General features: G+C 48.6%; 1 protein-coding gene across 1 annotated transcript in view; it reads left to right on the top strand.

Moving 5' to 3' along the window:
• The first annotated feature begins 1,096 nt into the window (after positions 1–1,096).
• Positions 1,097–26,452, top strand: part of Fa2h (fatty acid 2-hydroxylase) — a 48,622-nt gene continuing 23,266 nt past the window's right edge. The window contains exon 1 of the mRNA XM_070026297.1: positions 1,097–1,427. Within this exon, the coding sequence (XP_069882398.1) occupies positions 1,134–1,427 (294 nt within the window). The 5' untranslated portion in view covers positions 1,097–1,133. The remainder of the gene's footprint in view (positions 1,428–26,452) is intronic.

The following is a 26,452-nucleotide window of genomic DNA, read 5'->3' as shown; positions in this document are numbered from 1 at the left end:
ATCAAGATTGGGTTGGCCCTGAGGTATCATGCTGGATCCTTAGGACATGAAACCAAGCTAACCTTTAAAGTACCTTTACCCAAAGGGCAAAGGCTTGCAGCAGCAGAAACAGCAATCACTGATTACCAATCCTGAGTTTAAGTGGGATTCTCAGTGGCAGGGTGGATAAAGTTGGGTGGTGGTTTTCTGTGTTCTAAACAAAACCGGGATAAACATTTTATCCCCAGCTTTTATCTGTGAAGGGTCCTATTTCTTCTCCGCATTCTCTGTTATCTCTCTGGGGAGAAGGAGAGAGAAAGATACTGGCTTTGGGTGCAAAACTTTTAGAGCGGGTCAAAAACATTGATTTCCGGATAATATTTAACACAGTATTGTGACATTTCAAATGGAATGAAAAAAATCCGTGATGAACAAAACTAGATGAAATTTAAACTTATTAAATTATGATCTTGCACTTGGACAACCCAGACTCGTAAATACTAACCTGGGTTCCAATTTTTAACACACACACATACACACACACTAGGTGTTCATCTCCCCCCTCCCCCATTTCCATGGTCTGCCAGTATGACTTTTTAAAATAATTCTTCATTCTGTGTATTTTAAATTGTGCTAAAATAGGAGTAATATAAATCTACCATTTGGGCCATTTTCCAGTGTACAACTCAGTGCCAGCCAGGATGCTCATATCCTGCAACTTTATTTTTAACAGTTCTTTTAGATGTTTTAATGTTACATTAAAGGATTATACATCGCGACTACTTTGTTTGGGGGGGGAAATGACCTCTTAAATCTTAGGCCGGAGGCAAAGTGCCTCGGGTCATTCTCTTAGCTCAGAGGAGACTCACCTGGCAGACACGCCCTCCACCTATGTGCCCCAGGGCCACCTGGCGGGCAGCTCAGTGCCTGGCACGCCCTCCGGGGGGGGGTGTACCAGATCTCCCTGCCGACCAATGGGGAGGGGACCCCTCCGACGTCCCGCGGAGCGGCCAATGGGAGCACGGCATGCAAATGAGCAGGTGCGGTGGCGGCGGGCCCGCAGCGGCGGCCGGGGCTCCGATGTTTAGAGGCGCGCTGTGGGCCGCCGCCGAGCACAGTCCGGGCAGCGCGCAGCGAGCTCCGGGTGCCCCGCCATGGCCCCCGCTCCGGCCCCCGCTCCGGCCCCCGCTCCGGCCCCCGCCGCTGCCTTCTCGCCCGATGAAGTCCAGCGGCGCCTGGCGGCCGGCGCCTGCTGGGTGCGCCGCGGCGCGCGCCTCTACGACCTCACCGACTTCGTGCGGCACCATCCCGGGGGCGAGCAGCTGCTGCGGGCGCGGGCTGGCCAAGACATCACCGCCGACCTGGAAGGACCGCCGCACCGACACTCGGACAACGCACGCCGCTGGCTGGAGCAGTACTACGTGGGCGAGATGCGCGGGGAGCCGCAGGTACCAGCCCGGGCGGGGGGCACACCCCACCCCGCCCGGTCCCCGGCGGGCCCCGATCGCCGGTCCTCCCGGAGGACTCCGGGGGACGGCCCCCACCCCGCCCCTCTCCACCGCCGCTGTCCGCTCCAGGCCCCAGGTCGGCCGCCCCCCTCCAGCCTCCTTCCTGAGTCCCGCAGCCACCTCCTCTCTCGAATCCTCTCACCTCCCCAGTTACCCCCTCCGTCCAACTTGTTCCTTCTGCAGCCGCTCTCCTTGGATCACTTGGATCCCCCTTTCTGGCCCAGCCCCCCCCCCTTCCCCATCCAGCCGTCTTTCCCTCTTCTTTCCTCTCCTTCTTTGCAATTAGTCACCAAGCCCCACCTGTCCTTCTTTCCCCGGCCCTCCCCATCCTGCCCTGCACCTGCTTCAAGGAGACACGGATTGCAGGGCTCTGCTCAGCTACCTTGGACTTCCTGGGGCCCCGGCTAGGGCTGCCAGGATAGGTGGAGGGATTGTAATGGCCTTAAGTGTATTCTCCAGCCCCTTCGTCCTCGGCTTATGTCTTGTCCTACGAGTGAAGTGAAATGCATAAGCCTGTTTTGCTCAGGAAGAAAAAAGAGAAAGAGAAAGAGAGGAGCACTTTGAACCCAGGTTGTGTAGCAAGCCACACACTGGTGTATGATGCAGTTTCCTGTAGCATTTAAACCTTCAGTGGGTCCTGTGACAGGTTTTGTTGTGTCCATTTTAAGATGTACAAACTTAGGCTCAGAGAGGCTGTGTAAATAACTAGTGAACAGTCTAATACATATATAGAGATAGATAGATAGATAGATAGATAGATAGATAGATAGATAGATAGATAGATAGATAGATGCCTCTGGAATCATGGATCCTAAGGATCCATGGGTATGGGACAGGGTCTCTAGTCTCAGGGCTCTAAGTAGGTTCAGAGCAGAGGGAAGCTGACTCCTCCTTCCCCAGGACCATAGGCTGGTAATCCAGCCATTATTTCCTGAGGCTTGCTCTTGCTTTCAGAGTGTTTTGAAAGATCATGCAGCTCCAGGTTGCTTCCGACATGTCATCTTGCCTAACTCTTCATCCTTATTCAGAGGCTTAATCTAGTTTTTTTGATGAGCCAATCATACTGTGCTGGGAAGACATATATCAATGCACACGATAAATATGGTTCCTGTTTTCTTGGTATGAATAGACCTGTGGGATGGGGAAGGAATTATTCCTAATCACTATTTAATTACATAGTACTAACAGTATAGATAGGAGGGAAGGGTGGGGGGAGTTTGGGAAGAGCTTTCTTTTTTTTTTTTTTTCAGGTTAAGGGGTAGGTTTATTCAGTAGACCTGCTGGGACCAGGCAAGGTTGGCACTCCACGTGGCTGGGAAAGGCCTAGGAAAGAGAGAGGAAAGAGCTTGAGAAGAGCTAGACAAGAGCAGAGAGAGAAGTAGAGAGAGAGCAGAAAAGAACAGAGAGAGAGCTAGGTAGCAGAGAGAGCTAGAATAGAACAGAGAGCGGGAAGGGCTTTCTTAAGAAAGTAACACATTGAGAAATAACTAATGGAGATAGCCTTAGCCAAAGTGGTGGGAAGAACATTACAGAAAAGAAGGAACAGCCTGGGTGAAGGATCTGAAGAACGAGAGCTTGACCCAGTAAGGACAGAAATAAAATCCAAGTGACCAGAGGCTAAGTGGGCAAGGAGAGGGGTGTGGGAGGAGGTCAGGGGTCAGCTAGGGCCACAGCATGGAGGGCCTCATAACCCGTGGTCAAGATCTGGGGCTTGACTCAAAGAATGATAGCCGAGAGACCGAAGCAGGGCTGTGGCATGATCAAATTTGCATCTTTGTAAGAATATTATGACTGGAGCACCGACAGGGCGCTCCATGTGAGGAGACCAGGTGAGAGGCAACTGTACTACTTGGTAAGAAAAGAGATTGCATAGGTAAAAGGCCTGTGCTCAGAGCCCAATATGAACTTGGAAATTGATCTTTGGTGTCCCAATATGAACTTGGAAATTGACCTTTGGTGTCCAGGCAGGAAGTTTAGCCATAGATACAAGAGGTTAACTGAGTGCAGAAAACACCAGAGGTTGGGATCAGAGGAGAAGAGACAGGCGGACCTGCTGTGTTGTAACTGTGTTCTGTAGACAGGAGCCGTCGGGAGTGGCCTCTCCTTTCAGTACCATTTGGAATATCATTCCTGGCCAGATTCCTGGGGTCACCCCACCTCCCTGCTCTGCTAGTCACCCGGCACTATGGTTAGCCCTGGAAGGGCTCAGTGGAGACTTAGTCAACATCAACTTCCTACCTCCGCAATCACCAGGAATCCTGATTCCTGGGCCCTGACTGGAGAATGGGGAGCCACACTAAAAACTAAAATGTGCACCTACAAAGCCACGCCCAAACCTGACCAAGGGCCACAGCCGGTCCGCAGTCCTGTTACCAGTCTGTCAGCGTCTTTTGAGGCTGATCTAGAAACTAGATAGGTTCTCTTTACACTGTGGGAGAGAGAGAGAGAGAGTCAGAAGAAAACTCTGGGGCATGGAATAATTTTCACAGAAAAGCCTGGGGGGGGGGGGGAGACATTTATGTTCTTTTCTCTAAACTCTTCTAGAACCTCCACATTGTCTTCTCCAACTCCTTTCCCATAGGACCAGGAGTACCCACACCTGTGGGGTGAGAGCCCCCCCTCCTGTAGTATGAGGAGCAGGGGGACATTCCATGAGTTAGCTCTGTTGTTAGGGGGTCACTTCTGAGTGCTGCCCCCTCCCCCCAGCATCCTGGGTCTTCTTCTTGAGAGAAAGCCTACTTTTTTTTATTTCCCCTGTTCCCCACTTTGCCACACCCCCCCTCCTATGTACACACGTACACACACATTCACACATGAAGGCACACACATAAAACAAGTCAAACTTGTTTGAGCTAACATACTGTTGGGGCTGGTGGTATGAGACACCACCGTCTGCTGTGGCCATGGCTTTGAACTCGGAGAAAGTAGCTGACCATCCTGAGCAAATGAAGGCAAATGAATGGCTGAGCAGGGCAGTCTGGCCCCTGTTGGTCTTCATCTTGTGACCCTCGGGAGCCACAGGATTCCAACTCCTCACCCAAGTGGTGAGAGGCATGATCCTCTATCTTCTTAAGTTGTAATAAGCATTCTTCAAAAAGAGGACTTTGGGGTCTAGATTTGCTTCCAAGGCCATCAAGACTGTTTCTCAGACTTTGGTCATCCATGAGTCATTGTCATAGTTCTTTCCAAATTGGCCCAGCACTTGAATAATTTTACATTAGTATTTATCTTTTCATTGACTTACTATTTTCTGGGGCTGGGAAGGTGGCTCAGTGGTAGAGCACTTGCCTTGTATGCATGAGGCCCTGGGTTCGATTCCTCAGCACCACATAAGCAAAAAGAATAAAGCCGGAAGTGGTGCTGTGGCTCAAGTGGTAGAGCACTAGCCTTGAACTGAAGAGCTGAGGAACAGCGCCCAGGCCCAGAGTTCAGGCCCCACAACCAGACCCCCCCCCCAAAAAAAAGACTTACTATTTTCTGTTTTACCATTTACTCACTGTAGAAGATAAGACCAGTAGAATCACAGGCTTTAGACACACTGTAATATAAATATAAAACTATTAAAAGAAGAATTTGCCTCATATTTTCTAACATCATCCTGAGCACTACCAATTAAGGCTATATCCCATATTGGGAGACATGTGGAGTGAAGTTGCTGCTTCTGTGTGGGTTTTTGTGGTTGTTATTTGTTGTGGTTTAGTTTTGTGGTATAGGGGATTGAAGCCAGGGCCTTGTGCTTCTTAAGCAAGCACTCTACCACTTGAGCTATACCGCCAGCTGTACTTTTGTTTTCATTTGGTTTTTAAGAGCTACTTTTGCCCCACTAGCCTTGACCTTGTGATTCTCCTACCTCCAACTCCTGACTAGCTGGGATTACAGGTGGGTAGTGCCACACCCAGCTTGGAACTGGGTTTCTTAATTTCTGGTGTTTTGTGGGTTATTTATTTATTTTCAGTCGTGGGGCCTGAACTCTGGGCCTGGGCGCTGTCCCTCAGCTCTTAAGCTCAAGGCTAGCACTCTACCACTTGAGCCACAAAGCCACCTCTGTTTTTCTGGTGGTTCATTGGAAATAAGAGTCTCATCGACTTTGCTGCCCGGACAGGCTTTGAACCATGATCTTCAGATCCCAGCCTCCTGAGTAGCTAGGATTACAGGCATGAGCCACCAGTGCATGGCTGTGGATAATTTTTAGGGATGGATAAAAGAGATAAAAAAAATATATGTATATATGTATAGATGTGCAAGAGAATTACAGTTTTCATCATAGTCCAACCAAAGTTGGACTAGGAGACCAGCTGGAAATAGCCCTCAGCTTGAGATTCTTTGAAGAAAAGCAACCGTTAACTCCTTAGTCACTGCCGTTAGGTAACCTAATGTCTGAAGGGCCTGCAGGGTGTACCTCTGCTTCTGCCAGACTTTGGGATGTGGCCACTCAGAGTATGGGGGCTTGGGATATTGAATGGGAATGGGCCCTAGGGAGGAGATTTGAGTACTGATGATCTAGCCCCAGCAGTGGGAAATCTCCAGCACTGTACAATTTGGAAGCATGAAGTGAGACCTCAGATAAAAGTGTACGAAACTTGCCAAACCGCCCCCCCCAAAAAAACACACACACACATTGAATGGTGGTGAGAAATAGCCATGTGGAGATCTATAAGAAGGGAGCTTCAGGCTGGGAAGGTGGCTCAGTGATAGAATGCCTGCCTAGCATGCATGAGACCCTGGGTTTGATTCCTCAGCACCACATAAAGAGAAAAAGCCGGAAGTAGCGCTGTGGCTCAAGTGGTAGAGCGCTAGCCTTGAGCTAAAGAGCTGAGGGACAGAACTCAGGCCCTGAGTTCAAGCTCCAGGATGGGAAAAAAAAAAAAAAAGATGAAGGGGGCTTCTTGGTCGGTCACCATCCTTGGCTACCTGCCAGGGACTGGCGAGCTTCGGCTTACTCCAGTGCCAGGTGCAAGTGTGGAGGATGATCCCAGGGCCAAGTGGTAGCACATTCAGGGAGCAAATCCCTGTGGTTCCCACCCTGATTGAGCACAGTTCTTCATCTACTGAAGCAACAAGAACTTCATCCTCTCTGAAACATACCACACTACTGACACAGCCCTACTGATAGCTCTTGCTGGGTCGCCAGTACCTTCCTCGCCTTCCTAAATCTGGTGCACAGTTCTCACCTTCACCACATCTGACCTGGCTCAGCAGCCATGTGGAGGCTGACCACGACCCATCCTCACTTGGCTGGCACTGCGGTTTGAACCCTGACCTCATGCTTCTTGTGCTGACACTCTGCCACTTGAGCCACACCTCCCACTCTTGATTTTTGCTGGTTTTGGAAATAAGATGGTCATGAGCCCCATTGGCTGGGTGTTGATGGCTCACACCTCTGATCCTAGCGATTCAGAAGGCTGAGGATCAGGTTAGAAGCCAGCCCAGGCAGACAGATCAATAGGACTCTTATCTCTAACAAACCAACAAAAAGCCAGAAGTGGAGATGTGGTTCAAGTAGTAAAGAACTAGCCTTGAGTGAAAAAACTAAGTAAGAGTGTCCAGGCCCTGAGTTCAAGCATGGAACAAAACAAAAATAATGCTAATAGAGCCGAATATGGTACACACCTGTAATCCTTGCCATTGGGAGGCCAGACAGGAGGATCACAAGTTCAAGGCCAGCCAGGATTATGTATAGCAAGATCCTGGCTTTAAAAACCAGGGCTACCAACAGCAAGCACAACAAACAAACAGTTGATAGACTACGTTGCTCTTAAGGCTGTGACCAATAGCCTTGCGTGTCAATGTCATGCATTTGCATGACACAGATTGCCTGGATTTCCAGTCCTCTTTAATTATTCTGGTGTCTTTTTTTTTCTTGTTTTCTTTTTTGGTATTGGGGGGTTGAACTCATGGACAAGGTTCTGGCACTTCGTTTTTTCCTCTCTCTTTCAAGGCTGGGAACTAACTGGAGATAAGAGTCTCATAGACTTATCTGCCTAGGCTGGCTTTGATCCTCAGATCTCAGCCTCCTGATTCTGGTATCTTTTTCAGGCAAAATGTTCTCTAAAGCCTATGGTGTCAGAGCAGCGATTTTTCAGTGTCCTCTAGGATGGGTAGATGACTCCTGCTGCCACTTTGGCTACCTGCTCTGGCAAAAGAGCTTAGTCATAACTGAAGAGAAGAATCAGGAAACAACAAACTTGATGACTATAACTGAGAAAGAGGGATTGACTTTGACTCAGTGTTGGGATATTAAATTGTGAAGCATTTCCCCAGTGCATAATTATTGAAATCCTTTGGTTTCCTGCCTTGATACTCTATTGTGAAATATTAAAATAGCAGTATCAGATAAGCAAATCTGAGGGGATTTGGCCTAACAACTTTGAACTTCAGGGCATACAAGTTAGTCTTAAGGGAAATTCCATTAGCACAGGTACTTATGATTACATAGCATGGGCCATACTGTCTGCAACGAACTTGGTTGATGATTACCTACGTGAACCAGCCCTACTTTCTCTCTGGAAGGAAGAACAGGTGGCACTCTGCCTCTCCACCTTTGCTTGTGCACAGGATGGCCTTACGCGCTACAGGACACTGAGGATTCCCTGAAGGAAATGAAATGCGACCCATACCTGGGAGATTCCTGGGAATGACTTGTTCTGGTCTGTCAATTCCAAATGGTAATAAAAAAGAACAAACCATCATTTATTCATGAAAGCTGAACACCTCCATTTTTTGGGGGGGGTCCGGTCGTGGGGCCTGAACTCTGGGCCTGGGCACTGTCCCTCAGCTCTTCAGCTCAAGGTTAGCGCTCTACCACTTGAGCCACAGCGCCACTTCTGGCTTTTTTCATTTTGCTTATGTGGTGCTGAGGAATCGAACTCAGGGCCTCAGGCATGCAAGGCAAGCGCTCTACCACTGAGCCACCTTCCCAGCCCTAAACACCTCCATTTTTTCTTTCCTTTTTTCTCTCTCTCTCTTTCTTTCTTCTTCTTCTTTTTTTAAATTAAAGATAGTGCCTAGTCCAGGGAGAAGCTCAGACTCATCCTCCTGCCTCATCTCTGTGGCGCTGGGATTACAGGTGTGTATCACCACACTGGGTTAAGACTTCAGTTTAAGGTGTACACTTTGAGACTCTGCCTAGAGAGAGTAGTAGGAGCCTCTATCCTAGAGAATAAATACAGTTTTTTTTTTTTAACCAGTCCTGGGGCTTGAACTCAGGGCCTAGACACAGTCCCTGAGCTTCTTCTGCTCAAGACTAGCTCTCTACCACTTGAGCCACAGCACTACTTCTGGCATTTTCTGTGTATGTGGTACTGAGGAATCGAACCATGGGTTTCATGCATGCTAGGCAAGCACTCTACCAGTAAGCCACCTTCCCAGCCCCAAATGCAGCTTTTCTAATTCCACATCATGATAGATCAGAGAAAACGTCAGGCCAGCCTGGTCTCTTGGATGTTCTCTTTGGTCCCTCTTAGTCCTTTAGAACTCTAAGAGTAAATAGTCAACTTATGGTTTGCACATAGACTCTCATTTAAAAACAAAACATAAAAACAAATCAGCTATTGCATGGACCTAAGCAGAAGAGCCCTCAACTTCTAGCATAAAAGCGAATCAATCTTAAGTAAACATCTCCTACATAATCTGACTAGAGTTGAGGAAAAGGAATTTATTAATTCATTAATTTATTCATTCATTTCAGTAGTACTGGGGTTTAGACTCAGGCTTTTACATTTGCTAGACAAGCTCTCTACCCTTGAGCCACACTGCCAGCCCAACTTTTTGTTAGCTATTTTTATGATGGAAGTCTCAAGAACTTCTCCAAGCATTACAGAGAGAACACTAGGGCTTATGGCTTGGACAAAGCTGGGGAAGGAGGTGTGTGTACAGGAACTAACATTATAAGTCATCAATATAATGATGTACATTTGAATGTTAAGGCAGTTTGTCCTGCCTTTTGTTACTTGAATCTTTAGGGCCTTAGATAAAGAGAAACTAGGGTGCCTAAGATCTTTGAGGAACTAATCGCTACACACCCTAAGTTTGTGTGGCAATTTACATTTTTAAAATATATATATTTCCAGATGGGCACCAGTGGCTCACACCTGTAATCCTACTCAGGAGGCTGAGATCTGGGGATCATGGTTCATGGTTCAAAGCCAGCCCAGGCAGAAAAGTTCCCATCAGACTCTTATCTTCAATTAAGCCCTCAAAAACTGGAAGTAGAGCTGTGCCTCAAAATGGGAGGGTGTTAGCCTTGAGCAAGAGACTGCCTAGCCCCTGAGTTCAAGCCCCAGGACCAATGCGCACGCGCGCGCACACACACACACACACACACAATTTCCCTTAGATTTCCATTTGAATTCTGGAAGTACACACATACATACACACACACACACACACACACACATACATACACACACACACACACACACACACACACACACACACACACACACACACACAATTTCCCTTAGATTTCCATTTGAATTCTGGAAGTACCAGATCTTAGAAGGTATTGTAGTTCCACAGAGAAATCCCGGAATGAGGATCTCCAGGAACTCAGAATCTCCATGCTTAGCTATTAGGCAAAAATCTGAAACCAGTGGGAGGATTAAATTGTTGTTGGAGGTGGGAAGGTAAGATGCAATTTAGGGTGTTCCTTCTCATGAACCATCTATCTCTGCCTCCTGAGATGAAGTATGGGATGTGTGGACCGTGGGAGGTGGGGAACATTCCAGAGAGAGCCAGACACTCCTTTTCCCTGACACGTGACTTGTTCCCAATGGCATGCCCAGTCACTGATTAACCAGCAGGTGCAACATCTGACCTCCTGGAGGTCAAAGTGTGAGGTATGGTTCCTGGAGTCCCAAAGGATCCTTGTTTGGGGCCTGTGTGCCCTGGAGTTGGTGATTTTGGCAATCTTAGTTGAACCAGGCTGGTGAAATGCATTTTTTTTTAATGAGCAATGGGGCCTATGGGAGATCCTGAATCTGTGGAGGACCTGAGATATTATTAACTTGCGTTCCCCTTCCCACATGTTCTCAAGTGTTCTGATGTCCTGCTAGGGAGTCTCATCTGCCTGGAGGTGAGTGGTGTCTAGTGAAGCTGAGGTAGGAGTCTTGATATGGGAGTAGAGGTGGACAACACTTCTTCTATTAAGCGTACAAGGGGGCGCTCTTGAGGTGAGGAACACAGCTTTGAGCCTAGGTTCCTCTCTGAGTTGTGCCTGTGTGCCGCTGGAGGAGTCAGTGGTTTTCTAAGCCTTCATCTCCGTCCCCAAACCATGCTGCGGTGTTACAGTGAATGTCTTCCCCAAGCCTCTTGCAGACCAGGGACACCTGGGAATCAGCTCTTCCTCTCCTCACCCAATGGGAGAAGGAAGATCATCCCCCACCCAGGGCCCCCGCTGCTCTGCCGGATCATTGCCTGTGGTCATGCCAAGTGTCAGGCCAGCATGTGGCCGCTGTGAGCGGCGCTGACACTGTGGAATGCCAGGCTGGCAGAGGTGACCCTCCCAAGGAGAATGGAGGGAAATCTCAAAGCCCCTTCTGTCTGGGTTGCCCTTGTTTGTTTGCTTCGGGAAAGAGGGCGGGAATACATGCTAGGAATACACGCTGGAGCACACGAGGCAGGTGTAAGCGCATGGCCTGAAGAGCAGGAGGGAAGGGAGGAGTGGACACCTCTGGCTTCCTCCACTATGCGTAAACCACACCCGAAACCGACAACTCACCCTGCACCACGGGCAGCATTGATGCTGATCCCAGTCACTCCACCCAGAAGCGCATTTCACAGTCAGACTACAGGACTCCATATCAGACATCTCTCCCCTGCCCCCAGGGTGGCTGATCTGACCTAGGGAGAGGTCATTTGTTATGAACATAGCCCACAGAGTACAGACTTATTTCCCTTATGAAAATGAGTGGTGTCTGACCACTGGTGCCACCTTTTAAAAAGAGTTTCTTTGTACTAGGATAAAAGGATGACCTAGAGTAGATGTCAGGGGCAGGGAGCCAGCGTATCCAAGGATACCCTTCCAGGTGAGACAGGGACATGGTCTATTGGGCAAAGGACCCAGGAGAATGGTGAATTTGTGTTCAGAACCAGGGGACTCATCATGACAGCGGTTTTCAGTGAGCTACCTAGCTTTGAGCCTCGCATGAAGCCAAGATTGACGACTTTCAGAAGTCTTCTGGAATGTTCCAGAAATAATCTGTTGAAAGGATGGAGAAGGAACTAGATCCTGGGCTGCCATAAGTCCATCATGTGCCAGATATCCTGGCATTCATTAATATGAATTCAGATCCTTCTCACTCTATAAATACTCTCCAGCATTTGTTGTGCAGGTCACAGAAATCGTCTGTACGTGCCTTTACAGTCTTCTCTCTTTAGTTCTCACAAAAGGGATCACACACCAATTGGCAACTGGAAATTTTACTCATCTAATGACCCTTTTGTAACTTTATTTTTGTGCCAGTACTAGGGCCAGTACTAGGAACTCAGGGCCTCTAGTTACACACACACACACACACACACACACACACACACACACGCACACACGCACGCACGCACGCACGCACACACATTCTTCCTATGAAATACTTCAACCACACACACACATTTTTTCTTTTTTTTGTTTCTTTTTTTTTTGTCGGTCATGGGTCCTGACCTCTGGGCCTGGGCGCTGTCCCTCAGCTCTTCAGCTCAAGGTTAGCACTCTACCACTTGAACCACAGCGCTACTTCTGGCCTTTTCTGCTTATATGGTGCTGAGAAATAGAACCCAGGGCCTCATGCATGCAAAGCAAGCACTCTATCTCTGAGCCACCTTCCAAGCCCCATACACCTTTTTTTTTCTTAATAAATAGTTTATGCTTTACTACTTCAGCATTTTTTAATGTAAAGAACATAATAAGGATTGTTTTAGGTTTATTGTTTTCTCAAACAACTAAGTGGTCACCCTAGTGGAGTTGTAGAAAAATATTTTCTGACTTTTTTCTTTAAAGAAAAAGTCTCTCTTAGCACATAGCAATAATTTATATTTGGACTCTATTCTGTACCAGTGTAATCATGGAGCTGGGTGCAAAATAGCTTGCTTAACGCATACAAGACCCCATAAAACAAAACACCCTACATTGACTGACAGGCATGGTGGTACATTCCTGTAATCCCAGCATTCAGAAGGCTGAGATAGGAGGATTATGAGTTCTGGGACCTGTCTCACACACACACACAGATACATTTTTCCCCCATTACCGGAGATTAGACCCAGGACCTCTTCCACTGGAGCCCTGTCCCCATCTCCATTCCCTTTTTATTAGGTTTTGGTCATTCCATTCCCCCCACACCCCCTTTTCTCCATTCTAACCAAGATTCTGCCCCACTCCAGAGGGCACATTGCAGAAGAGGAGCTCAGAGTCATCGTGGACTTGGTCATTGACCTTGGAGACAGAGTTACATCTGCCTTTCAGAGGCTGGACCCTGGGGTCGGGTAGCTACAGCAAGGAGGAAACCACTTAGGGAAGACTCATGCAGGTGGCGGACGCTAGTTACCAAGTCCGTGGGGGGTGGAGGGTCCCAGGCAATGGCTGTCCCCTCAGTCATGGAATGACAGTAGCTCCAGTGGGAGAATGCAGGGCTGAGGAGGGGTGTGGGAGGAGAGTACAGAAGCAGCCTTGCCCTTGAGCTCAGCATCTGGGTGAGTCCTTTCCTTCTTGGTGTTCACAGTCTATATAGTGGGAGGAGACACTACGGGTCAAGGGAACCTGGGCCCTGCAAAGCCTGGGTCCAAAGACAGCAGTGATCCCCGCGCTGATGGCATTGACCCTGACGATCAGACTCTGACGGTGAGGTCATCTCGCTCACTCCCCGCCCTCCCCCACAGGACAGTGGGAGCTGCTCTGAGGTCTGTGAGAGCTATAAAACAGGACATGCGCGCTGAGCTGAAGCAAGGCCTTCTGAGTCCCAGCAGCGCCAGCTTCCGCTAAGAAGCGGGTAGGTGACTGCTAAGAGGCGAGGGGATGGATGGTTTCAAAGCCTGAATTGTTAAGTGCTGGGACCCTCCTCATCAAGATCAGATCATCCCGACCCGCCCCCCGGAGGAACTGGAGCCTTCCGGTCTTCTGATCTCTCAGTTGCCCCATTTCTGTGGGCAGGGCCTGTGGGGTCCACTCTGACCTGCTGGTCTCACCCTTTCGGTACCTGGACAGGTACAGCACTGGTCCTGAGGCATTCATCCTGGTCAGGGAAGAACAGGCCTCAGAGGCCGGGCTGGCTAGGGCCCCAGGGGGTCCTGGGAGCTCCCAGGACTGCCTTTTTCCTCCCTATTGCTTCCTGTAGGCAATCATGAACAGCAGGGATGTCTCCTTAATGCCAGAAACTGTGCTTGCTGATAGGGACAGAAAGAAAAGTGCGTTCTTGCCCTCATGGGGAGGAGACAGATACAGTGACAGGCTGTGGCAAGTGCTACAGGAGAATATAAATATTATTATATATAATATAATTATATGTATTATTTATATACATTTATATGTCATAACATGTAATTATAATATATAATTATATAATCATATATATTATAGATAATATATATAATTATCCTGTAGAATAATACAACTTATCATGTCTCTTAGATCAGGAGAATGGAAAAAAGTGACAACCACAGCTTCAGGTGGAGAAGGTGGTCAGGGAAAGTCTTTCTAAGGCACTGATATTTGATGGATTAAAAAGGAGCTGACAGCTGGGCACCAGTGGCTCACGCCTGTAATCCTAGGTACTCAGGAGGCTGAGATCTGAGAATCATGGTTCAAAGCCAGCCCAGACAGCAAAGTCCATGAGACTCTCATTTCCAATTAAACACCTAAACAAAGAAGAAAAAGAAGGAGGAGGAGGAGAAGGAGGAAGAAGCAGAGGAGGAAAAGGAGGGAAGGAGAAGCAGAAGTAAGAGGAGGAAGAGGAGAAGAAGGAAGAGGAGGAGGAGGAGGAGGAAGAAGAGAAGGAGGAAGAGGAGGAGGTAGAGGAGGTAGAGCATTGGCTCAAGTGGTAGAATACTAACCTTGAGCAAAAAGGCTAGGGACAGTGCCCAGACCTGAGTTCAAACCCCAGTACTCCCCCCACCCCAGTGTGGAGGGTGGCTATCATAGATGAACCATTCCAGGCAGCAGAAACAGCAAGTGCAAAGGCCCTGAGGTATGATCAAAAGGGAGGGCTGGTGTTGCTGCAATATGGTAAATGAGCGGAAATGTGGTTGGGGGGGGGTGTTGAAGAGAGAGACAACCACCCTATCTTGGTAGGGATTTAGATTTTATTCTGAGAATAGCAGCCAGCAGCAGATTAGCTTCTTCAGCCAGCTAATCTGTCTATACTTTTTTAGATAGTTACGGCTACTGTGAGGAGGTAAAGGGTTGAATCAGGAAGAAAGACTCCATTCCTGTTGTCCAAGAACCCATGGGATGGTATGTCCTGGTAGCCATGAGGATACAAAACCAGCAGCTGTCAAGTTGAACTTGCTGACCGATTCAACATTGTCACTGAGGAAAAAGAGGAGCTGAGCAACTGGTTGGCTTGATTTCCAGAAACGATTAAGATTGGGTAAAGACCCAAACTTGGGCTAGGTCAGTGAAGTTGGGCAGGGGTCACATTGGTTTGAGATGCCGCGGGAACAACATCCCAGGTAAGACTGGAGATAGTAGTTGGATAGAAACCCCCAGAACTTCCTGTCCATTCTGGTGGCCACTAGGTCAACTGAATCACAAATCAAAATCCGGAAGCTCACCTTCTCAGTCATACTGAACACGTGTTCAGCGGCCACGTGTGGCTAGTGGCGGCTTGATCCGACAGCTCGGATACAGAAGGCTTTCCCAAGCCTAGGTTCTATTGGGAAGCTCTGGCCTCAGCTCGGGTGCTCCCTGGAATCCTGGCGTCCGTGTGTCATTCACGCATGGCAGCTCCTTCTGGCCACCTCTGCCTGACACACTGGAATGTGTATCAAGTGATATCCTAGACACCTGATCCACTCAGGACAGCTTGCCTCGGGGTGTCATTCAAGACAACCATCCCCTGAAGCCAAACGGCTGAGAGTGCAAAACATGGCCAGCATAGAATGAGCAGTAGTGGCTGCAACTTCTTATAGTTCAGGTTGAGCTCCCTGAGCAGACTTGGCTCATGGCAGAAGTCTGCAGTGGACCAGGAAGTTGTGGGGTGAACTGAGAGAGGGAGAAAGGACATAAGCTGCAGTGCAACAGACCTGCGTTCTAGAATTTACCATGCCACTTGAGACAGGTAAGCCAAGCTTTCTAAGCAGAAATGTTGTCCATCCTGAAGGGAAAAGATTTTGGGGCGGGGCAGGGATTGGGGGGGGGAGGGAAGGGAGTGTTTGAATCCATCAAAAGAAGTAGTTAGAAGGGAAGCAGGTGGTTTTGTCGTTGTTCCTGTTGTGTGGAGAAAGGATTGGTTGTTTGTGTGTTTGTTTTTCTAGTTAACAAAATCTAGTGGCTATGATTATGTCTAATGATCATTTGTCCTTGCATAAGCAATGACAAGAATAATAATTCTTAAATGATTAGACTGTTAAAGACAAATTTTAAAATATTGTTTCTTAGGATTTTCTTATAGAAGGCTTTTTGCTGGGTACTGTAAGTCAGGGGCTTACTTCTCCTTTCAAATTAGCAATGTTCAGCAAAATGTCAGAAGTGGAGGTAAGGTTCAAGGGGTAGAGCACCAGCCTTGACTAAGAAAGTCAAGCAAGAGCACAAGGCTCTGAATTCAAGCCCCAGTATCAACACACACACACACACACACACACACACACACACACACACACACACACACACACGATATTTACAAATACTAGTAGGATAGTTAAGATACTATTACGATACTTAAGAGGTAAAGATCTGGAGATCATGGTTCAGGCATAAATGCATACAAGACTCCATCTCATTCAATGGCTGTGTGAAATGGTGCACACCTGTCATCCTTAGCAACACAGGAAGCCCAAGTAGGAGGGTTGCAGATTAGCCTGGTCCCTGCATAAAGCAAGATCTCACCTTGAAAATAACTAAAGCAAGAAGGGGCTAGGAGGCTGGCTCAAGTGGTAGAGTGCCTAGCTAGCAAGTGAAAGCCACCGATTCCCAGGGCCACCATAAATAAATACATAAACAAATAGCAGTGAAAATCCTTGCAGTCTGGGGTACTGCAGCTAGATCTGAAATCTGTTTTATTTTGCAAGTTGGCCAGAAAGAAGATGGCAGGTTTTAGATGGCTTTGATGTACTTTGCATGGGGTGGAGGCGGGGTAGCATGTTCAAAGTGTACCTGGAGTGCTCGGAAGTCAGATTCAGGAGAGATTATACTCTGGGTGTGGTTCCACTAAGTCTGCCAAGAATATTTTTTTTGTTTGTTTTTGTTTTTTTGTTGGTCGTGGGGCTTGAACTCTGGGCTTGGGCACTGTCCCTGCACTCTTCAGCTCAAGGCAAGCACTCTACTGCTTGAGCCAGAGCTCCATTTCTGGTTTTCTAGTGGTTTATTGGAGATAAGAGTCTCACGGACTTTCCTGCCCTGGCTGGCTTTGAACCATGATCCTCAGATCTCAGCTTCCTGAGTAGCTAGGATTACAGGTGTGAGCCACCGGTGCCCAAGAATATTTTTTGAGGAACTTGAGCCTTGCCTGGCACCCATGTTGTTCATCAGAGTTGAAGCTTTCCCATCCTACAAGTGCCTCAAGAGGTAGGATTTCTGTGAAGAAGAATCTAGAAGGCGAGCCTCAGGCCTGGTTCATACTCACCACATCCAGGTTCCCCTCTACCCCATCCATGCTCCAAGCATGGGAAGTTCCACACCCTCCTTCCCCTTCCTCTCCTCCTGCCCCCTCCCGCCAGGTCCCTCCCTCCAAATGTCAAAATTAGGCATTTATTGGAAGTGTCCACGTGTCTCCTTCAGTCTGTGCAATCCTGGCAATGTCGCCCTAATCCACAGCTGGAGGGCAGAGAAAAGAGCTGGAGCAGGTGCCAGTGGTCCAGGACTGGATGTGGTACAGAGGTCATTCAACAGTGTGAAAACGTGGGGCTGGGAAGGTGGCTCAGTGGCAGGGTGCTTGCCTAGCACACATGAGGCCCTGGTGTTCGATTCCTCAGTACCACATCAACAAAAATAAGATTTTTTTTTTCATCTAAAAAAATAGTGTGAAAACTCGCCTGGGTTCCCTGGAGAGTTTTAGTGATCATCGATTATTTTCGAGCCACTGTCCTACTGTTCTAATGACTTGATTCCTACTAGGGCTCCTGCTTTGGATGATGAGTTTGTGAATCGTGGCCCCAGAAGGAGGCTTGTTTCATGAGGAGAAGCCATGTGGGTCTACGGTGAGCTGGGTCCCCAGGCGGCTGGGACTGTCTCCCAGCCTTCACCCCCGTCTCTGTGGCTCAGCCCTCAGGCTTTTGTCTCTGTAGGGGACGGTGGTCTGCAGAGCGAATGGCCTTGCACTGACTGGGGACAGGGTCATGGCTGAGCCTCCTTAGGGGATTCTGGGGCTTGTCACTTGCCACGTGTATCTCCCTAGGACACAAAAGAGTGGCTAGAGCTTAGCCTCCACTTGTCCTGGCTTCTGATTTGGACCCAGCAAGACAGAGTGCAGTAAAAACAGGACAATCTGCAGCCTTCCTTGCAGCATAGGTCTCGTCTCCCAAAATGACCAGCTCCAAGGAGACTGTTCTCAGAAAGCCATGGGCTTGGGGGGTTGGGAGTCGGGGATATCAACACAGACGGTGTCCAGGCAGAGAGAGCTCTGGATGCAGTTACGGCTCCAGACCACCCCAGCACCATCCTCTTCCTCCCAGGCCTCTCCCTCCTACCCCGGGCCATGGGCTATCAGGTGTGCAGACACCTGCAGCCCCCACCGCCTGTGTGTGTGCAGCGGGTAGGGGCAGCTGGACACAAGGGCCCAGAGCAACATCTCATTTCAGAGAAAGGGTTTTCAGGCACAACTCGAACTGCAGGATAAAAGGCCATCTGTCCATCCCTCGGTGCCCAGCCCCGGCCTTCTCGAACAACATTCCTTTATGTGGCTCCCCCACCCCCTGCAGCCCCCGCCCGCCGTACACTGACTCCTTTCAGGCCGCCTCTATGCTGGACTTGTTTGTTTGTGGGGCAGAGTGCAGGCTTTCTGTTGTTCTTCCCTGCGCTCTCCTCCCATGCACCCTCCGAGAGCAGCCTCTCTCGAGAGGACGGGGCCGGGGACCAGGGGACTGGAGGAGGGCTGGGGGCCGGCAGAGACCCTGGCCAGTGGCTCGTGGGGCTGTCCTAAGTGGGCTTTGGAGAAAGGGAGGCAGGAATGCATGAAGAATATTTTTGGAAAGTACTAGAAGTGGGCTCCTGTTGCCCTCCCAAAGACGAATTGTTCTAGAGAGAGAGAGAGAGAGAGAGAGAGAGAGAGAGAGAGAGTGTGTCCCCGTCATGGGTCCTGCCCAAGCCCAGCACTTTACCACTTTGAGCCACAGCTCCATGTCTGCTTTTTGAGTGATTCATTGGAGATAAGAGCCTCACAGGGACTTTTCTGCCTGGGCTGGCTTTTTTTAACTTTTAAATATATTTTTTTTATTGTAAAGATACTGTACAGAAGGGTTACAGTTACATGAGCAAGGTAATGAGTCCATTTCCCTGGGTTGGCTTTGAACTGCAATCCTCAGATCTCAGCCTCCCGGGAAGCTGGGATTATAGATGTGAGCCACCAGCACCTGGTTTGAGGTTTTTTGTGTGTGTGTGTTTTTTCTAATGGTGAAAAACATATATTTAAAATTAGCCAGCTGAGCTCAGTTTAGCTGATTCCCATCGTGGGGGCAACATCCAAAGCAGAATCAAGAACCAGTGGTACACATGCTTGCTCCTCTTCATCAGGTCTGATCAGGGTCTGGAGCTGCTTCACAGCCTGTGGATCTGCGGCTTGTTGACCTTCACAGTGATCGCAAGTGTGTTGTCTCCTGTCTTCTTCCTGACTGCCTCAGGGTCAGGGAGAACTTGATGATGGCAGAGTGGCCAAGCTTGTTTCTGCTCGCAGCACTCTTCCAGGAATATTTGGCTGACTCTGGATCCTCAGTCAGTGCGCATGCGCATGCGCATGTGTCTTTTTATGGCTGTGGGTACCTTTCACCACTGCCTTCTTGGCCTCCAAAGCCTCGGCTTCCACTTTAGGTGGGGCATTGTGAAGGCATGCTAGAGGTCTTGCACAAATGACCTGATTTCCTCTGTGTTTGTTTCCCCCCCTCTAAGAGAGAATTCCATCCTAGAGCCACAGTGGAAAGTACAACGTAAGCAAGGTTTGTCACACACATATACACAGACACGCCCTTTCCCATGCTCAGCAATTGTTAGTGGGGAAAACTACCTTGACTTCTCAGACGCTAAGGAAGGAGAACAGGCTACCTCTGGGCTAGGAAGGGATGTCCTTGAATGCTTTTCCCAAGAGCTGCCTGTGGGAGCAATCACTGAGGGCCAGGTCGGAAGGCTGTGTTGGCCAGGAGACCCTGGTTCTGACAGTTCTGGTATGGAATGAGATGCTGGCCCTGACTCCCTAGTCCCTAAATGCTTTTGTAAGTGCCGTCTCCAGATTCAATGCCCTCCCCTTCTGTAGCCCTGTCTGGATCCCAAGAAACACTGAGTCAGGCCTCATATTCTTTGGTGTTTGTTTTGTGCTTTAACTCAGGGCCTAAACTCTGTGTCCCTAAGTTTCCCTCCACTCCCCCCCACCAATGCTAGCATTCTACAACGTGAGCCACAGCTCCACTTCCAGCTTTTGGTGATTCACTGGAGATAAGAATCTCGTGGAAGCCAGGAGCTGGTGGCTCACGCCTGTAATCCTAGCTACTCAGGAGACTGAGATCTGAGGATCGTGGTTCAAAGCCAGCACCAGCAGGAAAGCCCGTGAGACTCTTATCTCTAATAAACCACCAGAAAACTAGAAGTGCCACTGTGGCTCAAGTGGTAGATCGCTCGCCTTGAGCTGAAGAGCTGAGGGACAGCGCCCAGACCAAGACCCACAACTGACAAAAAAAAAAAAAAAATCATCTCATGGACTTGGCTGCCCAGGCTGCCTTTGAGCCATAATCCTCAGATCTCAGCCTCGTAGGTAGCTCAGGTGATAGGTATGAGCCACCAGCATCTGGCTGCCCTCCAATTCTTTCCTAGTGCTATTGTAACAATGGGCACAAGTTTGTTTTAAAAACCGCAGACGGGATCATCTTGGCCTTCTGGTGGCTAAGGCGTGGACACTGTGGGTTCCCTGTAAGGAGCATTCGCGCATGTCTGCTTCAGGCCTCTCCCCCTGCTTTCTGGTGTTTTCCGGCAGACTTTGGTCCTGGCTTGTAGAGGCCACAATCCTACCTGTGCCTGGGTCTTCATCAGTGCCAGCCCAGGTGTGTGACAGACCACTTCCTCCTTTCTAAAGGACACTAATTACATTGGATTGGGGTACACCCCAATAACCTCATCTTAGGTACATCTGCAGTATCGTATTTACAAATAAGGTGAAGTTCTGAGGTGCTAGGAGTTAGCATTTGTGCATGTGTATTGGGGTAGGGTGCTCTACACGGGGAACCGAGACGCTGGAGGTGCAATGCTTGGCTCATGGCCTAGGCCTCCTTGTCCTCACAGACACTAGACACAAGGGGAAGATGGCCACTAAGAGTCTGCCCCTCAGCTTCTTCCTGAAGCTCATCTTTGCCATCTAGAAGGGAGGGAAGAGGAGACCCAGGGTTGCCCTTTGTTGGACTTTGCTGGAGCTCTTAGGTGCCAGTCTATGACCCTGCCTACCCAGGACCCTGGTACCCCATTACCTGTAGGCCTGCCCCCCACTTTGGGTGCAGCTCAGACTCATTGTTTGTGTTCCTGCTTTCTACACACATGGCCCCCACGCAGAGTCGGAGGCCAAGGATCCTCCCAAGGTTTACAATGGGCACACCAAGTCAGACATGCTGACTCAGCCCATAGCATTTGCTTAGGTTAAATGCAAGGTCAAGGGCAGAAGGGTGTAGCTATGGAGCATTTGCCTAGCATGAACAAGGCTCTGGGTTCCATCCCTAGCATGGCAAAAGCAATCTAAAAAAACGCAAAACCACCAAATGTGAAACACTGAAGATTTCATGTAAAAATCTAGTTTTCTGCTGGGCAGTGGTGGCTCATGCCTGTGATCCTAGCTACTCAGGAGGCTGAGATCTGAGGCTCACAATTCAAAGCCAGCCCAGGAAGGAAAGAAAGTCCATGAGATTTTTGTGGTTGTCATCATTCTTGTTGTTAGTCATGGGGCTTGAACTCAGCCTGGGTGTTGTCCCTCAGCTCTTCAGCTCTACCACTTGAGTCACAGCACTATTCTAGTGGTTAATTGGAGATAGAAGTCTCATGGAGGGCTTGCCTTGCATGCATGAGGCCCTGGGTTCGATTCCTCAGCACCACATAAGCAGAAAAAGCTGGAAGTGGGGCTGTGGCTCAAGTGGTAGAGCGCTAGCCTTGAGCTGAAGAGCTGAGGGACAGCACCCAGGCCCAGGGTTCAGGCCCCATGACTGACAAAAAAGAGTCTCACAGACTTTCCTGCCTGGGCTGGCTTTGACCCACAATCCTCAGCCTCTTGAGTAGCTAGCTAGGATTACAGGCGTGAGCCACCAGCGCCCAGCCATAAGACTCTTATCTCCAATAAAATTACTCAGAAAGAACCAGAAGTGGTGCTATGGCTCAAGTGGTAGCCCACTAACCTTGAGGAAAAGCATCTTAGGTGACAGTATCGAAGCCCTAAGTTCAAGCCCCAGGACTGGCACAAAAAATAAAAATCTACTTTTCCATTTTCCACGACCTGGACCTGAGTCAAGGCTGTCCGCTCTCGGCAGAGCATGGCCGCTGTGCCACTGTCATCAGCTCTGTTCCCTCCCCTCTCCCTGATCTCAGGGGCCATGACAGTGGCCCCTGCATTCCTTCTCCCTGCCAAGGCCTCCAGCAAAGCAGACCTCACTATTTGTCTTGAGCTTTACTTCCTAGTGTCTCATGTTTCCAGTAGAAGCCAAGTGAGCATCTGTCTTACTTGGTGGACATGAAAATTATGGTGGGGACAAACCAAGTCTGTCATGAGCCACACCCTGCCCACCCACTCAGGAAGGAAGCCAGGATGCACCTGCCTGACAGAAGTGACTCACTCCAGGAAAAAGATCTGGAGAGGCTGGGGCTGCAGGCTTAACACCTGTAACCCTAGCTACTACTCAGGAGGTTGAGATCTGAGGATCGTGGTTCAAAGCCAGCCTATGCAGGAAGGTCTATGGGACTCTTTTTTGGGGGGAGTCAGGGGACGGTCGTGGGGCTTGAACTCTGGGCTTGAGTGCTGTCCCTCAGCTCTTCAGCTCAAGGCGAGTACTCTACCACTTGAGCCACAGCATAACTTCCGGCTTTCTGGTGGTTTATTGCAGATAAGAGTCTCGGGCTGGCTTTGAACTATGATCCTCAGATCTCAGTTTCCTGAGTTGCTAGGATTACAGGAGTGAGCCACCCGTGCCCAGCTGTCTGTGAGACTCTTATCTCTAGAAAACCAGAAGTGGTAGAGCATTAGCCTTGAGCAGAAAAGCTACAAGACTTGGAGAGGAGAAACTCAACCCTTTTACTGAGAACTAGATGACATCCTTGGCTTTGTCCCTGGCTTGGGAGTATCAGGGAACCTTCGGGTAACGCTGGCTGAGTGCTGAAGTCTTGTGGAACACCTGGCACAGAAGGGAACCCCAGGAAAAGTGCCAGAGGTCTGAGCAGATCAGTTGGCACAGGACAAAAGTAAATAATACCTCAAAACTAGCCAGAAATTGGCATATGCTGCCAAGAGCAGTGATTGGTACTACTTGGGGTAGTATAGGCTTCTCTCCCAGGTGGCCTCAGACTAGAAGGATCTAAAAAGGTTAGCATGCTCTGCTCAGGGCCCCTCCCATTACCCAACAGCCCGGTGGCTTTCAGCTGGAAATACGTGGTGCCTGTCTCTGGTCACAATGGCAGCTCTTTACATTGGGACATCTCTTCCCACCCTCCCTCACAAAGCCCACTGAAACAAGCTGTGTCAATAGATTGCATGAATGCATCATCCAACCAGTCTTTGAGTCTTTTAGCTCTAGGCAGGACCTCGTAGCTAGCAAAACAAACAGGTTCTCTTCCTCATAAAACTTAACCTTCCAAGGTGAGAGACAAAGGACAAGGTGGAAAGGAAAGAAGAAGGTGGAAGGAAAGTAAAGAAGGTGGGAGGAAAGTAAGAGTCCTTCAGGCATAAGGACCTGACCAGGAACACACTTCTCACAATGCAGAGGCTGGGAAGGCAGGGGAGGAGAGGGCCAGGTTTGGGATTGGGGCTTTGTAACCGTTCTGGTTATCCCAGGACTGTCCCAGGTCTCATAGGAAGATCCTGTGACGGCTGTCATGCAACACAGGTGCATTGCACACCCTCTATCAAGCCCTACTCATCAGCACTGTGTTAATCTTCTTATGGAAGTAGAAATCTGTCTGATCATAAAATTACTCACCTTGCATACAAACACTGACGTTCATTCAACTCAATGCCATGACCCGGAATACCATCCTAGCTGGAAATAAGCATGTGTTTTATTCACTTTGGGATTCTTTTTGGTGTATAAAGGTTGTTTTATGATTAGAAAAGAAAGTAATAGATTGTAGAAGTTTCTTTAAAAAAAAAAAAGAAGAAGAAGAAGAAGGGCTGGGACTGTGGCTCAGTGGTAGATTGCTTGCCTAGCATGCATGAAGCCCTGGGTTTGATTCCTCAGTACTACATAAACAGAAAAGGCTAGAAATAGTACTATGGCTCAAGTGGCAGAGTGCTAGCCTTAAGCAAAAGAAGCTCAGGACAATGCCCAGGCCCTGAGTTCTAGTCCCAGGACTAGCAAAAAAGAAAAAAGAAAAAGAAAACAACTATTGAAATCAAGCACTGATATTTCACACCTATAATCCTAGCTCTGGAAGCTAAGGTTGAAGATCACAATTCAAAGGCAGTCCAGGCAAGAAACCCCATGAGACTCTTACCTCCAATTAACCGTCAAAAAGTCAGAGATAGAGCTATAGCTCAAGTGTAGGAGCACCAGCCTTGAGTAAAAAAGTTCAGGAACAGCACCTAGGCATACACACGTACACACATGTACACAATGTTGAAAGCCTTTTAAAGTTGGGGTTGCACCCTCATTTTCCAGCATGACCTCTGTACACTTCTGATTCATGGATGACGTTTGCCTATGGCCCGCGAGGCTGAGTTCAACTGTACTATGACACAAATGAATATCTGGGTGTGGACACCTGGAAAACAAGGTCCCAGTTAGCCTATTGGCCTGAAGGGCAGACACCCTGGCAGGACCCAGCTCCTGGCGCATGGGGCAGGACTGAGGGACCTTCTTCAGGACATTTGCTTACCTGTGGACATCTGGTTGTAGAATCTCATGACTAGCCCTGGGAAAATAGTTTCTGAAGCTCCATCCAAAAAATAAGCAGCCAGATACCAGTAGCTCATGCCTATCATCCGAGCTACTTTAGAGTATAGCAGTTAGAGACTAGCCAAGGCAAAAAAGTTAGTGAGAGCCCATGTCGATCAGTAAGCGCGTGTGGGAGGGTAGGCCTGTCATATCTCCTACTCAGGAGATGTAGATGGGAGGATTACAGTCTGAGACTAGCCCTGGGCAAAAACAGGAGAGCTATGACCAAAGCAAAAAAGCGGGGGCTGGGAGCCTGGCTCAAGTGGAAGAACACTTGCATAACATGAAGCCCTGAGTTCAAACTCTGTTACTGCCAAAAAGAAAATGAGAAAGGAGAAAAAGAAACTTTCAAGAAAGAATCCCTAGCTGGGCGCCGGTGGCTCACGCCTATAGTCCTAGCTACTCAAGAGGCTGAGATCTGAGAATCGCATTTCAAAGCCAGCCCGGGTAGGAAAGTCTGTGAAACTCTTATCTCCAATGAACCACCAGAAAACCCGAAGTGGCACTGTGTCACAAGTGGTAGTGCTAGCCTTGAGCTGAAGAGCTGAGGGTCAGAGCCCAGGCCCAGAGTTCAAGCCCCATGACCTACAAAAGAAAAACAAAGTTGCCAAGGGACTCTATGGTCTAGATTACCCAGAGCTGAATGTATGTTCCAAGATGCACATTTGATGTTGTATTCCACCCTCTCAGGAAGAAAACCATGGTTCCCCTCCATGGTTCAAATTACCATGATCATAATTCCTGCTTTTGCAAAGTCAGAAGGCAAAGCCCGCAGGCTTTGTCTACTTTGCAAGAACCCAGCATTGAAGCAGGTAGATAAAGTATTTTCTAGCAGCCCACTAGGCACTGGAAAAACCACGAAACAGCAATCCATAGGTCCTTGATATACTGGAATCTAGAACAGTATTGGACAATGAAGATAATTACCAAACACCGGGAAACACCAGAGGCAAGGAATTATAAATACCAAACAGGCCCATGGGTGTTTATATTCATACATGGAAGATCCGATTTTTTTGTCAAAGTCAGAAAGTGAAGAGGTTATCTCTAGCTGGGCTAGTTTAGGGAAGAAAGAATTATGGGAAAGAGAATATTCTGGAGTCCCATTGTTTGCTCTGGCCCTCGCTCACTGTGGGACTGTTCCATGCTTAGATTTCCTCATCTGTCAAATATATGTAGGAGCCATACTGCCCCTTCTTCGTGCAATATGGTTAGGAAGATCAAAAAGGCCAAGATATAGTAAACATTCATGCAACAATAACCTCTATCCTCATCCTGGACAGAGTGAAGTTTGTGAAGGAAAATGGAAGGTGTGTTTGAAAAATCAAAGTTGTCCTTTTGGCTAGAGAGGAGAAATAGGCTTGTGCAAAGACGTGCCAGGAGCGGCATCAGGAAGTATGAGAGAGATCTTTGAAAATAAGCTGACTGCAGGGATCAATATTGTTTACTATTTTTTGTCGTGGGGCTTGAACTCTGGGCCTGAGCCCTGACCTGAGCTCTTC

Source organism: Dipodomys merriami, unplaced genomic scaffold (assembly GCF_024711535.1).
Source record: "Dipodomys merriami isolate MVZ:Mamm:240054 unplaced genomic scaffold, mDipMer1.0.p SCAF_176, whole genome shotgun sequence".
NCBI classification, from domain to species: Eukaryota; Metazoa; Chordata; class Mammalia; order Rodentia; family Heteromyidae; genus Dipodomys; species Dipodomys merriami.
This window is presented reverse-complemented; position numbering and strand designations above follow the sequence as displayed.